Source organism: Dendropsophus ebraccatus, chromosome 13 (assembly GCF_027789765.1).
Source record: "Dendropsophus ebraccatus isolate aDenEbr1 chromosome 13, aDenEbr1.pat, whole genome shotgun sequence".
NCBI lineage: Eukaryota > Metazoa > Chordata > Amphibia > Anura > Hylidae > Dendropsophus > Dendropsophus ebraccatus.
In genome coordinates this window covers 75,875,012-75,889,912 of record NC_091466.1, presented here as the reverse complement: position 1 = coordinate 75,889,912, position 14,901 = coordinate 75,875,012, and the positions used below count along the sequence as shown (strand labels likewise).

Sequence of the window (14,901 nt, the reverse complement as noted above, 5' to 3'; positions counted from 1 at the left end):
CACAGTCAGCACTGCTGCTTCTTGTATAGAGTTATATTGGGGATCCCATAGAGTCTTCACTGTTTATATAGGGTGGCAAAGAACACCGGAATCCTTAAAGGGGTACTCCGGCAAAAATATTTTTTCTTTCAAATTAACTTGTTTCCGAAAGTTATATAGATTTGTAATTTACTTCTTTTAAAAAAATCCAAGTCTTCCAGTACTTATCAGCTGCTGTATGTCCTGCAGGAAGTGGTGTATTCTTTCCAGTCTGACACAGTGCTCTCTGCTGCCACCTCTGTCCATGTCAGAAACTGTCCAGAGCAGGAGAGGTTTTCTATGGGGTACTGCTGCTGCTCTGGACAATTCCTGACATGGACAGAAGTGGCGGCAGAGAGCACTGTGTCACACTGGAAAGAATACAACACTTCCTGCAGGACATACAGCAGCTGATAAGTACTGGAAGACTTGGATTTTTTTAAAAGAAGTAAATTACAAATCTATATAAAACTCTACACCAGTTCATTTGAAAGAAAAAGATTTTTGCCGGAGTACCCCTTTAAGTGGGGTGGTAGAAGGAAGATTATCAGTGCACATACTGCACCTGTATGACAGCACACAGACTGTGGCTTAAAGGGAACAGACCTTAAAGGGATTGTAACGAAGAAAAAAAAAAAAATGGTGTCCATGGATGGTGTCTGCTATTGCGGTATATGAAATAGCCAGTAATGGAGGGGTGGCACCATTTTCAGAACAAAGCCGTCACGTTTGACTAATCCCTTTAAATTGTCATTATCCCCGCTGCATCTCTCAGAAGACTCCTATTCTTAAAGGGCCGGTACACATTACATAACAGGCGCACTTAGAAAAATCTACAGAAATAACTTTGTTTTCCACCGCTCATTGGACGCCACCGTGCTCCCGCCAGCCAAAGACTGACCACCGCCTGGCAGGGCCTGTATGCATACTTCTCATTCGCTGATGATGGGTGGAGTGGAAATAAAACGGCGTTGATGTTCTCCTAACGTTTCTTCCAGATGATTTGTTCTCGGGAGCGGCCTTAAGACAAGCGGCCATACATCGGGTGAAGTCTTTCCATCCACAGCTCGCTCTACGGACAGACCGTCCATCTCCTCTAACACTGGTCACCACCTCCCCGCACTCCCTCCAACCTTTTCCGGACCCCCTGAAGACCCTTTTACAAGTGAGGTTAACCAGATGCAATGCAGCATTAAGTGAAGTGCCGGTTACCATTAATCGTGAATGAGCAGCTTTACAGCTGTTGCAAAACTACAATACCCATCATGCCTGGACAGCCAAAGCTATCGCTTTGGCTGTCCAGGCAGGATGGGCATTGTAATTTTGCAACAGCTGTAAAGCTGCATGTTTGATGTCACTGCTGTACAGGGTTAGAGACAGGCAGACAGGCTGAGCTTTCTACAGGAAGAGAAAAGCAGCCAACGTCTGAAGGTGCCCATACATAAGAGGTGAAAAAAATTATGATGTCTACAGGATGAGATGACTAAAAAAAGTGTATGGTGGTGCCCCCACTGTCTCCCCTTCTTCTCCCAGAAAAAGAAGATTGGGACATGTTGGATTCCTTTGTTACTGCAGGAGATAAACCACCACTGGATGAAAAGAGCAAAAGCTTAAAGGGGTAGATAAAACTTAATCAGAATAGGGGATAAGTCAGACTGTGGGGGTCCAACCTCTAGGACACCCCTAAAACCTCAAGAATGGGCAGCAGGGCCTTGTTATGTAACATCCCACCAACAAATGACTCAAGTCTCCGCTCTCAAGAATACAGTCAGAGTACCCACACAGGGATCCAACACTAAAGAGTTTTAACATGGAACACCCCTTTAAGTCGGCCAGTTCACCCAACAACTTTCCTAATAATTCTGTATGTGCACGCTCAGCTTGACCAAGCACGCATATGATTCCAATGAAGAGAAGATGGGGTAAGCCACAGCCAAGATGGAGGGCAGGGTCGGGATAGACGGATCCCTGATATTCAGCTTTCTTCCCCTGTCCAGCATGTACGTATATAGGGGGAGACTTATCAAACATGGTGTAAAATAAAACTGGCTCAGTCGCCCCTAGCAACCAATCAGATTCCACCTTTCATTCCTCACAGACTCTTTGGAAAATGAAAGGAGGAATCTGATTGGTTGCTAGGGGCAACTGGGCCAGTTTCACTTTACGCCATGTTTGATAAATCTCCCCCAATATGTATATATATTATATATCTGTTAATGGGAACAGCTGTATACTGATCAAGCTCAGAGACATCCATCTATTTCCATGCAGCCATGATATAAACCGTTATCCAGCCGCTATATCACCTAGCCCCGGTGACTCACCGCCATATCAGAGAACTTAACAGCCACCACAGGTCTGCGGTGCACATCACTCCGGCTGCAGGAGATAGGCCGCGGATTAACACACGCCGCCCCATTGTGTGCACATACAGCAGACAGCCTGGTATCTGACGTGTTTACTTTAGCCGGGTGCGAATCGTGTATTCAGCCATTTATACGCTGACGGCCGCACAAGTCTCCCAGAAAGAACGAGCCTCATACGTTCAAAGAAAACTACACACGGCAATGGAGGACAGGACGCAATAACTGATAGTAAAGTATATAAAACCAGAGTATTAGAAGGACTAAAGCAGGGATAGGGAACCTTTGCCCCCCCCCCAGCTACAATTCCCATCAGACCTAGACAGCCAAAGCTTTAGCTGTCTGTGCATGCTGGGAGTTGTAGTTCTGCAGCACAGACTGCAGACCACCACATTATAGGATGTATAGCAGGGATGGGGAATCCAAAGCTTTGCTGTCTGTGCATGCTGGGAGTTGTAGTTCTGCAGCACAGACTGCAGACCACTATCTTATACGATATATAGCAGAAATGGGGAACCTAAAGCTTTAGCTGTGTGTGCATGCTGGGAGTTGTAGTTCTGTAGCACAGACTGCAGACCACTATCTTATACGATATATAGCAGAAATGGGGAACCTAAAGCTTTAGCTGTCTGTGCATGCTGGGAGTTGTAGTTCTCTAGCACAGACTGCAGACCACCACCTTATACGATATATAGCAGAAATGGGGAACCTAAAGCTTTGGCTGTCTGTGCATGATGGGAGTTGTGGTTTTGCAACAGCTGGAGGGCTAACGTTTCCCCATCTTTGCTATATATCCTATAAGGTGGTGGTCTCCCAGCATGGAAAGACAGCAAAGCTTTGGCTGTCCAGGTATGATGGGAATTGCAGTTTTGCAACAGCTGGGGGTCAAAGGTAGAAAGATTTGCATCCCTGGACTAAAGGTAGAAACATTTGCATAGGATTTAAAGGGGTCCACAAGATAGGGTGGGGGAAATTGCACTCCCCCCTGCTGGTGCAAAACCACAATTTCCATCATGCAAAGTTTGCAAAAGCCTAGGCTTTGGCTGGAGAGCTGTGGTTTTGACACCTGTGGATAACTAAAATAGAGCAAGGCATAGGGGGGGTGGAGATTGGGACCCCCCCCCCCCCCCTATTCTTATGACCAATAGGTGTTTCCGCAGTCCCCTAATAGCCACCATATTAAGCAATTTCCATCAGGAAAGAACAGAAACTCCTCACACCCTGTTACAACTGTATTCAGCGTTCCATCCTCTGCAAGATGAACTGATACAATGTAACAAACTTCAGCACCGGAAAGACCTTTGTCTTATAATGGACTGGATATATTAATACAGTCATCAACAGAGCAGCGCTCCCCAACCTGTGGCTCTCCCGCCACTGCAAAACTACAATTCCCAGCATGCCGCTGTCAGGGCATGCTGGGATTTGTAGTTTTGCAGCAGTGCCCGGGTTGGGGAATATCCTGGTATGCTGGAAGGCATGGATACATTGTGATTATCAGACTTCATGGGCAAATACCAGAAATCCTGGATGAAAAGCGAACACAAAGCACAAGGTGGACGACGCAGAACAAAAAAGTGATTCAGAAAAAGGGTGAAAAAAGCAAAATGAATCCATTATTCCAGAGCTTAGAGGGGGGGATGGGAGCGACCCGGCCCCAGTACAGTAAGCCGCCACCGCCGGCCACACCTACCCATGTGCAACTTACCAAGTTTTTCCACCAGTTTCAGCATCACCCCTCCAATGTGCACATCTCCCGTCACTCTGAGAGTTACATCCCGGTTCAGATCCGTCACAAGGATATTTAGTTCCCAGGTTCCATCGGCGTAGCAGCCATCTGGCATCCGTATACCGTCCAGAGCCATGGCTGCCTTCCTGCAGGGAAAGGAAATGACAACCCCATTAGCCAGGAGCCATCTATCTGCATGGAATACACACCAACAAATCTCTGCTAATGTATCCAATAACATCAGATATCCAAACGTGTGTATATATATATATATATATATATATATATATATATATATATATATATATAATATATATAATCACACACACGAGGGAAGATGCAAGACACAAAAGGAAACTCCGAAAAATCACAGGGAAATCCCAGCAGAATTTTATTATCCCCACCCAGGACTGCGGAGGAGACCGAGCCACAACCCAGCGGCTTCACACCCAGATCATTGATAGAAAGGAAATTATTCAAGAGGAGAATAAAAACCGCAGGACAGAAATGTACAACAAGCTCCAGAAAAAAGGGGAACAAAGATTTAGTGACAGGCCGGTCACAGAAAGCACATGGCCATATTATAAGATCATCCTATACATGACAGCATGACGACCGAAAGCCACAAACATTATGGTGTCCTTCATATGACACCTGGCAAAAACGATATAAAATACCAAACAAAGACTACGGACATATTATATTATAGCCTATAGGTATATACCATGCAAAGACCATAACAGCATGATGTAAACCTAAAAGAACTACAAACATATTATTCTTCATATAACATGATATCCTACATGTATATAACATGCAAAAAAAAAAAAAAACACAACATACCATAACAGCATGATGTAAATAAAAAAAAATAAATATATATATATATATATATTATTCATATATAACAATAAGATGTAAACAACACAATCAATAATATATATATGTATAAACACACACAATGAAACAAGGGCCTTCCCATTACAAGCTAAAGACCCTGTGCTCTACAAGCTCCTGTGGGACTACAGGTCTAAGCATGCCTTGCCATGTATCCTATAGCTCCTAAGATTCTGACCTTACACTCTAAGCAGTTATGGTACTACAAGTCCCAGCACACCCTGCCAGGCATGCTTGTATAGAGATCCCATGGCTACTCTAGCTGCTGTCGAACTACAAATCCAAGCATGACCTGCTATTCATGCTATAAAGACATGTCAACTAACCTCTCGGACCTTTACAGCTTACACACTAAAGAAGTAGAGATGGTACTTTAGTGTAGTACTACAAGTCCCAGCACCCCCACCAGCTATGCATGTATAGTGAATATCTAGCGGATTACATTACAGCAGCTTCTGCCCTGTCAGCCCTGCCTGTATATTTGCTGTACATTACAATGACACAACCGTCTATGCACTGGAGAGCACCATATGGCAGTGCTGTAGGACTACAAGTCCAAGTACACCCTGTCAGCCCTGCTGTGGCACTACAAATCCAAGCATTCCCTCTCAGCCCTGCTTGTCTGTATACTGTAAATAACCATTATACACACATATACATACATATATACATGTGTGACATATGGCCTAAGAGAAGAAGCAGTGTGTGTGTCTTTAAAGTGGAACTGACCAATCCAGCAACCCCACCTAGTCCAGGGCTTCCTCCCCTGTAGCCCAAGATCCCGCTCCTCTTCCTCCCCTGTAGCCCAGGATCCCTCTCCTCTTCCTCCCCTGTAGCCCAAGATCCCTCTCCTGCTCCTCTTCCTCCCCTGTAGCCCAGGATCCCTCTCCCGCTCCTCTTCCTCCCCTGTAGCCCAGGATCCCTCTCCCGCTCCTCTTCCTCCCCTGTAGCCCAGGATCCCTCTCCCGCTCCTCTTCCTCCCCTGTAGCCCAGGATCCCTCTCCCGCTCCTCTTTTATAGTAAGATCCCTCTCACTTACTTTGTATCTCTGGAGCCCAGGATCCCTAGATCCCTCTCCCTGGAGCCCTGGATCCCTCTCCCTGGAGCCCTGGATCCCTCCCCATGGTGCCCTGGATCCCTCCCCATGGTGCCCTGGATCCCTCTCCCAGGATCCCTCTCCCTGGAACCCTGGATCCCTCTCCCTGGAGCCCTGGATCCCTCTCCCTGGAGCCCAGGATCCCTCTCCATGATGCACTGGATCCCTCTCCCTGGAGCCCAGGATCCCTCTCCATGATGCACTGGATCCCTCTCCCTGGATCCCTCTCTGGCCATGCAGCTGTTCACACACATTATCCTCCTTGCAGACCGTTGTTCACCTGTTCCTTCCAACTTATCCAACCGGTCTGTCTGCTTCCAGCCTGGGGGAAGATGAACTTTCCATAGGGGAGGACTAGGCAGGAGAGGATGCATCTATGGGGCAGGCAGTGAGTGCACACTTACCTCTATTCTCCTGGGCTTGGGATAATGTTATAATGTTTCCGTCAGGAAGCTCCAGGGAGGAGGAGGAGGAGGCAGCAGCTTGTCCCCGGTGCAGTAATGGAGTCCCCCAGGCTCCGGCCTCACCTCACGGCTGCTCAATCTGCTGCAGTCACTCCCCTCTCTATTCCCTTATTCTTTGCTCAGACTCACAACTGTTCATTGAGTGAAGGAGGAGGAGGAAGAAGAGGAGGAGGAGGAGAAGAAGGGGAGGAGAGGGGAGCAGGAGTAGTGGAGAAGTTGTCGGAGTTGCTGGGACCCTCACACAGGAGGCTGCGCTGCCTTATATGGAAGCGAATAAAACTCCAGGATTGGATCCAACATCCGGGAATCTGAGGGAAGGGGGAGGGGAGGAGGCTGCGGGCCCGTTATACAGCGCACCATCGGCCTCCAGATGTGGAGGACCCCCCCCCCCCAGCAGCTGGAGGTCACAGGCTGCTGCAGAAGCTCTTACAGAAGTGTCAATCATCTGGAGAAAGTCATCAAGAGAATAGTTCTCCTGTCCCCCAATCTGTGGCTGCCCGGCATGCTGGGAGTTATAGTGCTGTTATATAGTATAGCAACCGGACCACAGACCTAAAATAACACCATTCTGAGTTACATTATACTCCAGAGCTGCACTCACATTACTGATCCTGAGTTACATCCTGTATTATACTCCAGAGCTGCACTCACTATTCTGCTGGTGATGTCACTGTGTACATACATTACATTACTGATCCTGAGTTACATCCTGTATTATACTCCAGAGCTGCACTCACTATTCTGCTGGTGGGGTCAGTGTGTACATACATTACATTACTGATCCTGAGTTACATCCTGTATTATACCCCAGAGCTGCACTCACTATTCTGCTGGTGATGTCACTGTGTACATACATTACTGATCCTGAGTTACATCCTGTATTATACTCCAGAGCTGCACTCACTATTCTGCTGGTGATGTCACTGTGTACATACATTACATTACTGATCCTGTATTATACTCCAGAGCTGCACTCACTATTCTGCTGGTGATGTCACTGTGTACATACATTACTGATCCTGAGTTACATCCTGTATTATACTCCAGAGCTGCACTCACTATTCTGCTGGTGGGGTCACTGTGTACATACATTACATTACTGATCCTGAGTTACATCCTGTATTATACGCCAGAGCTGCACTCACTATTCTGCTGGTGATGTCACTGTGTACATACATTACTGATCCTGAGTTGAGTGTAACATGTAGTGTGCACAGTGTTGTAATTTACTTTCAGATTTTTTTCCTTGTTCTCAGTATGGGGGGGGGGGGGCAATGCTGAGGTTGGGGTTATATGACAGCTGTGGAGGAAGCATCGCCTGCAGTCATCAGTCTGATGTCAATTTCCCATGATTCTTCTTGCACAATTTAAAGGACCAGTATACAGATATATGCAGGTGTCTCATCTTGTAGAGTATATATATATATATATATATATATATATATATATATATGTTATGTAAATCAGCACTATAGATGTGACTGTGTGGATGCTCGGGGTCCCTGGAGAGAGGGGCGGGGGTCTCATCCCTTCTTATATTGTGTGTCCCTCTCTATAGTCTATATAAGGGTGCGGGGACTAAGCCCAAGGACTGTAGGAGCTGGATAGATATTAAAGGGTTTGTCCAACAAAAATCTTTTTCTTTCAAATCAACTGGTGTCGGAAAGTTATACGGATTTGTAATTTACTTTTATTTAAAAATCTCAAGTCTTCCCATTCTTAATAGCTGCTGTATGTCCTGCAGGAAGTGGTGTATTCTCTCCAGTCTTACACAGTGCTCTCTGCTGCCACCTCTCTCCCTAGCAGGAACTGTCCAGAGCAGCAGCAAATCCCCATAGAAAACCTCTCCTGCTCTGGACAGTTCCTGACATGGACAGAGGTGGCAGCAGAGAGCACTGTGTCAGACTGGAGAGAATACACCACTTCCTGCAGGACATACAGCAGCTATTAAGTATGGGAAGACTTGAGATTTTTGAATAAAAGTAAATTACAGATCTATATAACTTTCTGATATCAGTTGATTTAAGAGAAAAAGATTTTCGCTGGACAACCCCTTTAATTGTGCAGCTGCTATAAGTCAGGACGTGGCTGCAGTGTAATCCTGAGTCTTGCAGTAGAGTATACAGGAATACCGCATAATAATCTGTATACAGACACAGCCGGGTAAATGATTGTCCGGACTAGAAAATAATCAACTTTTTGCAAACTGTAAGAACCTAAACTGGGGGGTTGTGTCATAAATAACTAAACCAGTCTAAAAACAGGAGGACCTGGAGGCAAATGTATCCTTGATTACATCAGATTATGTGGAGAATTAAAGGAGAACTCCAACAAAAAGTTACTGTACTTTCAAATCAACTGATGTCATAAAGTTATATAGATTGTAATTTACTTCAATTTAAAAAATCTCCAGCCGTCCAGTACTTACCAGCTGCTGTATGTCCTGCAAGAAGTGTGTTTTCTTTCCAGTCTGACACCGTGCTCTCTGCTGCCACCTCTGTCCATGTCAGGAACTGTCCAGAGCAGGAACAAATCCCCATAGAAAACCTCTCCTGCTATGGACAGTTCCTGACATGGACAGAGGTGGCAGCAGAGAGCACTGTGTCAGACTGGAAAGAAAACAGACTGAGAGCACTGTGTCAGACAGGAGAGAATACACCACTTCCTGCGGGACATACAGCAGCTGATAGGTACTGGAAGACTGGAGATTTTTTTTTTTACATAGAAGTAAATTACAAATCTATATAAGTTTATGACAACAGTAAATTTCAAAGAAAAGACTTTTTGATTATCTGCGACACTTGGCACATAAATTACTGATCCTGTACTGATTCTGAGTTCCATCCTGTATTATACTCCAGAGCTGCACTCACTATTCTGCTGGTGGGGTCACTGTGTACATATATTACATTACTGACCCTGAGTTACATCCTGTATTATACCCCCAGAGCTGCACTCACTATTCTGCTGGTGGGGTCACTGTGTACATACATTAAATTACTGATCCTGAGTTACATCCTGTATTATACTCCAGAGCTGCGCTCACTATTCTGCAGGGGGCACTGTGTACATACATTATATTACTGATCCTGAGTTACATCCTGTATTATACTCCAGAGCTGCACTCACTATTCTGCTGGTGTGGTCACTGTGTACATACATTACATTACTGATCCAGAGTTACATCCTGTATTATACTGCAGAGCTGCACTCACTATGCTGCTGGTGAGGTCACTGTGTACATACATTACATTACTGATCCAGAGTTACATCTTGTATTATACCCCAGAGCTGCACTCACTATTCTGCTGGTGTGGTCACTGTGTACATACATTACATTACTGATCATGTATTATACCCCAGAGCTGCACTCACTATTCTGCTGGTGGGGTCACTGTGTACATACATTACTGATCCTGTATTATACCCCAGAGCTGCACTCACTGTATTCTACAGATGCTGCTTATTATCTGACTGCTGTATTGCTCCTCCATACCCGCCCCGTGTGTTTAGCTCAGGAATTAGCTGACTATACTATATAAAGGCTGACAGGCAGAGCGGCAGCAGTGGCGGTGGGTGTGCGCCTGACATCGGCCGTTGCACTATAATGAATGATGTTCCGGCTCTAGGTGATATTTCGCGTGAATCCAAACCCCTGAGCTTTGGGCCCTTATTTGGATATTGCAGCTGGTGGCGGCCCCGGGTGCTGGGAGCACTGGGAGCGGAGTGTGATGCAAGACCCACCGCCTCCAAATAATCCCGTCCCTCGAAATCCCAAATTCCTCCTGGTATTGTCCAATAAATCTCCCGTCCTGGGACACAGAAAGAATCCTGCGCCTTGGCTCCTTCTGCTTAGAGGTTTGTAGCATTCCTGTCCCCTTATATTCCGTCATATCATCCTACTACTGAGATTTTTTCTATTCTTGTAGACTGAAATAAAATTGTGTAACTTGCTATGTACCATGTGGACGGCCTGCTGTGTACTACTGCTTGCTGTCAGTGATGGCCACTTTTTTTTTCATCCATTACGACTCTGATTATTGTCTATTGGGGTCTGAAATCTGTCCTAGGCCATATCTTCTTCTCTGTGATTTAAAGGGGTATTCCTGCTATCAAAAAATGTTTTACAATTGAGTCCTAGTCGATGAAAAGTAAAAAAAAAAAAAAAAAAAAAATGAATTATACTCACCTGCCCTGATCCCATGCCTCGGATATGGTGCTTGGTCCCCGCTGCTTTTTCTGACATGTAGACTTTGCAGGGGAAATACCCCTCAGCCAATCCCGTCTAAGGTGGATTACCAGTGTGGCCAGTGATTGGCTGAGCAGGCATTTCCCCGGGTTGATATATTAGAAGCAAGGAGCAGCAGGAGCAGGGCAGGTGAGTATGCTTGTTTTTTATTTTATTTTTTTATATCATTCACCTTTAAAACATGTTTGGTTAGGCTGGTGTTACACATAATATGACAGTCAGCTGGACCCATGACCCCACTGGGCTTGACCAACCATCTAATGTGTAGGGGTCCTCCTGACGGATGTTGGATTGGGGAATGGCTGGGCGTGCTGTATAAAGGTGTCTAGTAGCGGCCTTCTTGTACATGTACTCAGGGTATTCCTTGTGTCAAGATGAGACCAGGCAGGGAGGAGTGGGGGAGGGAGGAGGCATGCATGCTGAGGTTTGGTAACGCCTCCTTGACACTTGACCTCTGAGCAGGATATGGAGCTGACAGATCCACTATAAAACAATATGACCAGCTCATTGCCTGACATTGTGATGCCGCTATCTCCTGGGAAAGTGTAAGAGGGTGTAGCTGTGAAAGGGGCACTCTGGCTATAGGGTGGAGTACCCCTTTAATCCCGCTATAATAACTCCTAACAATATCTGCAATGTCAGCCTTTGGTCCAGTTGTCACCCGCGATCTCCCACCCCTCAGACTGTTTCACTTACCACAATAACAATCTCAGCCAAATGTTTTGACAGGAAGCAGAGTTGTGACCACCGACCCCGATTTGCAGTGTTTCCTGGTTCTCTGTGACAACATCCCATCCCTATGTCATAGACCCCGCAAGATGTCAGCACGTAATATTACATAAGACTTTCCTCCACAAATGCCAGCCTCGTCCAGAAGCATTTACTAAGACGGGGCAGAGCTGCAATACCAGGCACAGCCTATAGACAGGTGTGGCGCTCTTTCTGGAAGAATGTAGTCTTACTTTCCTACTTTGCAGCATTACTGTCACTATAAAAATCCTGATCAGTCAGTGCCTGGGTGTTCAGATCCCCATCGATCCCTAGGCAGGGAAGCGTGTGACAAGACTTATTCCTGCAGCGAAGGGAGAAGCACACAGCCATGCTCTTCTCCTGGCTCTATCCAGCAATTGTTGTGGATCTTAACACCACTCAAAACTTTTGACCTGTAAAAGTAACAGTAACGCTTTACTGTGATAAATCACCATGGGGAAGTCCGGCGAAAAACGTTTTATTTGAAATCAAATAAAAGTGTCTATTACAAAATCTCCAACCTTCTAGTACTTATCAGCTGCTGTATGTCCTGCAGAAAGTGGTATATTCTCTCCAGTCTGACACAGTGCTCTCTGCTGCCACCTCTGTCCATGTCAGGAACTGTCCAGAGCAGGAGAGGTTTTCTATGGGGATTTGCTGCTGATCTGGACAGTTCCTGACATGGACAGAGGTGGCAGCAGAGAGCACTGTGTAAGAATACACCACTTCATGCAGGACATTCAGCAGCTGATAAATACTGGAAGACTGGAGATTTTTTTAACAGAAATAAATTACAAATCTATATAACTTTCTGACACCAGTAGATATGATAGAAAAGGTTTTTCTCCTAGTTACCTTTTCCATCTTTGAGTGATCCCAAAAAGATCATCCCCAGCCATGTCAGCAATGCCCTTCCACTAGATTACAGCTCAGTCTCCAGACCGGTGATCTTCTGGCCTAGTCAGGTAATGGAGAGCTGGCTTCATATGTCTTTCCCCATTCATTTCTATGGGAGCCACAATTTGCCCGAGACATAGAAGTGAATGGAGACTATCGTGGATGATCACCATTTCCTCCTCTTTTTGGGTGTGGGGTCTGATGAAGAGTTGAGGATCCTATGGATATGCTATAAATGTCTGTAATAGACATAAGACCCTAGATAAACCAATCTGCCATTAAGAAATCTGGGAAAGTTGGGTCCCTATTTGTCCCCACTCAGCTTTCCAGGAATCCTTCAGTCACTATATCTTACACTTCTAGTATAAAGTTTCAATATGAACGTCCCTGATTCTCCAGCCCGATCTGACTCATCACCAAGTCTATTTTAGCACGAAGGCGGCCGCCACCCTGTACATCACATAGGGAGAAACTCGTATGACGGCAACACTTTCTTCTCCCGACCACATAGGAAAGATTAACCACGGCTTAGTGAGGCTGTAGCTATAGGGAACATAACATCAGGCCGGCCCCAGAGATACATGCATGTCATATTATCCACCCCATCAGATGTTCTGCAGACAGGAAACAACCATATCTAGGTTTTGTTATTCTAAGTTACAACATTACCGCTTATAAGACAGAATATAACATTAGCAATTCCCACTGCTAAAATACACACATTTCTGCAACTTTATTTAAAATTGGAGATTTGTTTTCTGTCTACAGCTCCCATGCAGATCTATGTGTTTCCATGGCTACAGACTACAAACGTATCCTGTGTAGTCTGATCCTGCAGTCATGTGCAAATGTCCTTTTACATGGACCTGTTATCATCCTACGAACTCGTAGAGTAATAGGTCCAGTGATCGGTCAACAAACGTGAAAATGCTCCGTTATCGGCTGACTGAATCGTTTTTTATGCGACCAAAAAATAATCATCATTATCGTCCGCACGTCACCCTGACACTGGCACTTATTTCAGGCCCATGTAAATGGGTCTTACTCCTTCTGCCTCATCTTGTTGATAACCTATAGACAATGAGAAAAGGGGTCAGAGAGAAGGGAATTGACTACACACGGGGTTTGTTTGTAGTCTGTAACCATGGAAACACATTGCACAGCTCAAGAGCTTTAAAATGTACATGTCAGCTTGGTCGTATCCGGAGCAACGGCGACATCTTCTCTTTCTGTCATTTCAAGTCTCCATGGATATGAAGAGGCAATAGAAACATGATGTGCATCAGAATAGGGATCGTGCATTAACCTCTCATTATCCGTACTTCCAGATAAACATACAAAATCGCCACTACTTTGTCAGGCAGTTCTGCCAAATAACTGATCTAGTGACACACATACATTGGTATTGTTCATACCTTTTACTAAGAATGCTGAGTAAACACCTACAGGGTAGGAAGAAAAAGCAAGTGAACCCTTACCCTTTCCCCTTGCACTGTGGACATTTGCTCAGTATTCTTGATAAAACCGTGAATAGTATAATTGTTTGGTGTTAGTTTAGTTACATCGTATCTCTCTATAATCCTGACCGCAGAACTATCAGACCTCATTTTATTAGTAATCAGTGTAGAATTAGCGGATCATTTAAAGGGGTCACTTACGTTTTCAGCTGCTTCGGGACATGTTATATGTATGTGTTGGTATTACACAGTGATATCAGGCGGTTGTAGTTTCCATTTCTGGGAATGGATATATCTGATCCCTGTTTTTCCATCACACTGACTAGTTGCTTGGCCTTTTGAGCACAGTTTATTCTTCAGTGGTTTGTTAGTTTTTATGTAGCGCTGAGGCCAATGTTCTCATCACTAAGCCTCATAACACTGGAGCTGTACCCAGAGATTGTTGGCAAAGAAGAATCTCTTACTGAAATGAAGACTCAGACACTCAGTATACTATGTGATGGCCGTAGTAATATCGCCCTGCAGTCCAATGGGGAAGAAAATGCCTTCTATTATCTATAGTCCCTGTATCTTAGCCCAGAGGAATACGGAATCTTCTATGGAATCCAACCTTAAGATGACACTAATATTACATGGGACACTATACTCTGGTCTTTCTGCTGAGTTTTGTTGTACTAGGTGGATATGTATTGTAGCTCCAGCACCCAGCAATATAGGATTTCTTTTCTTCTGTAAATTACAGGATGAAAGATTTAGGGGTATTTTCCGTTTTATGTGTTTTTTTTGTTTTTTGTTTTTTTTTTAAATCTTGTTTGATGCTATTGATATAAAACCCAATAAAATTATCTGATTAAAAGAGAAGGAAAAGGGAGGTGGAAACTACTCAGCATATTTCTAGATCTGAACTGAAAGAATAGATAATACTATGTATGAGAAAATAATTACTATAAAACTGCCCCCTATATACAGGAATATAACTAC

The 14,901-nt window shown here is 44.8% G+C and overlaps 1 protein-coding gene across 5 annotated transcripts in view; it reads right to left on the bottom strand.

The window, feature by feature from the left end:
* The window catches only part of FERMT2 (FERM domain containing kindlin 2), a 53,307-nt gene extending 46,533 nt beyond the window's left edge, over positions 1-6,774 (bottom strand). For 2 of the 5 annotated variants that reach the window (XM_069949370.1, XM_069949372.1), the window contains exons 1-2: positions 6,508-6,774; positions 4,090-4,256 (exon numbers count right to left, since the gene is read on the bottom strand). In XM_069949370.1, coding sequence (XP_069805471.1) covers positions 4,090-4,246 — 157 coding nt within the window. In that variant the 5' untranslated portion in view covers positions 4,247-4,256; positions 6,508-6,774. Of the gene's footprint in view, positions 1-4,089; positions 4,257-6,383; positions 6,476-6,507 lie in introns of those variants that run through there. The other 3 variants (XM_069949373.1, XM_069949374.1, XM_069949371.1) reach the window with 2 other exon arrangements.
* Positions 6,775-14,901: the final 8,127 nt, after the last annotated feature.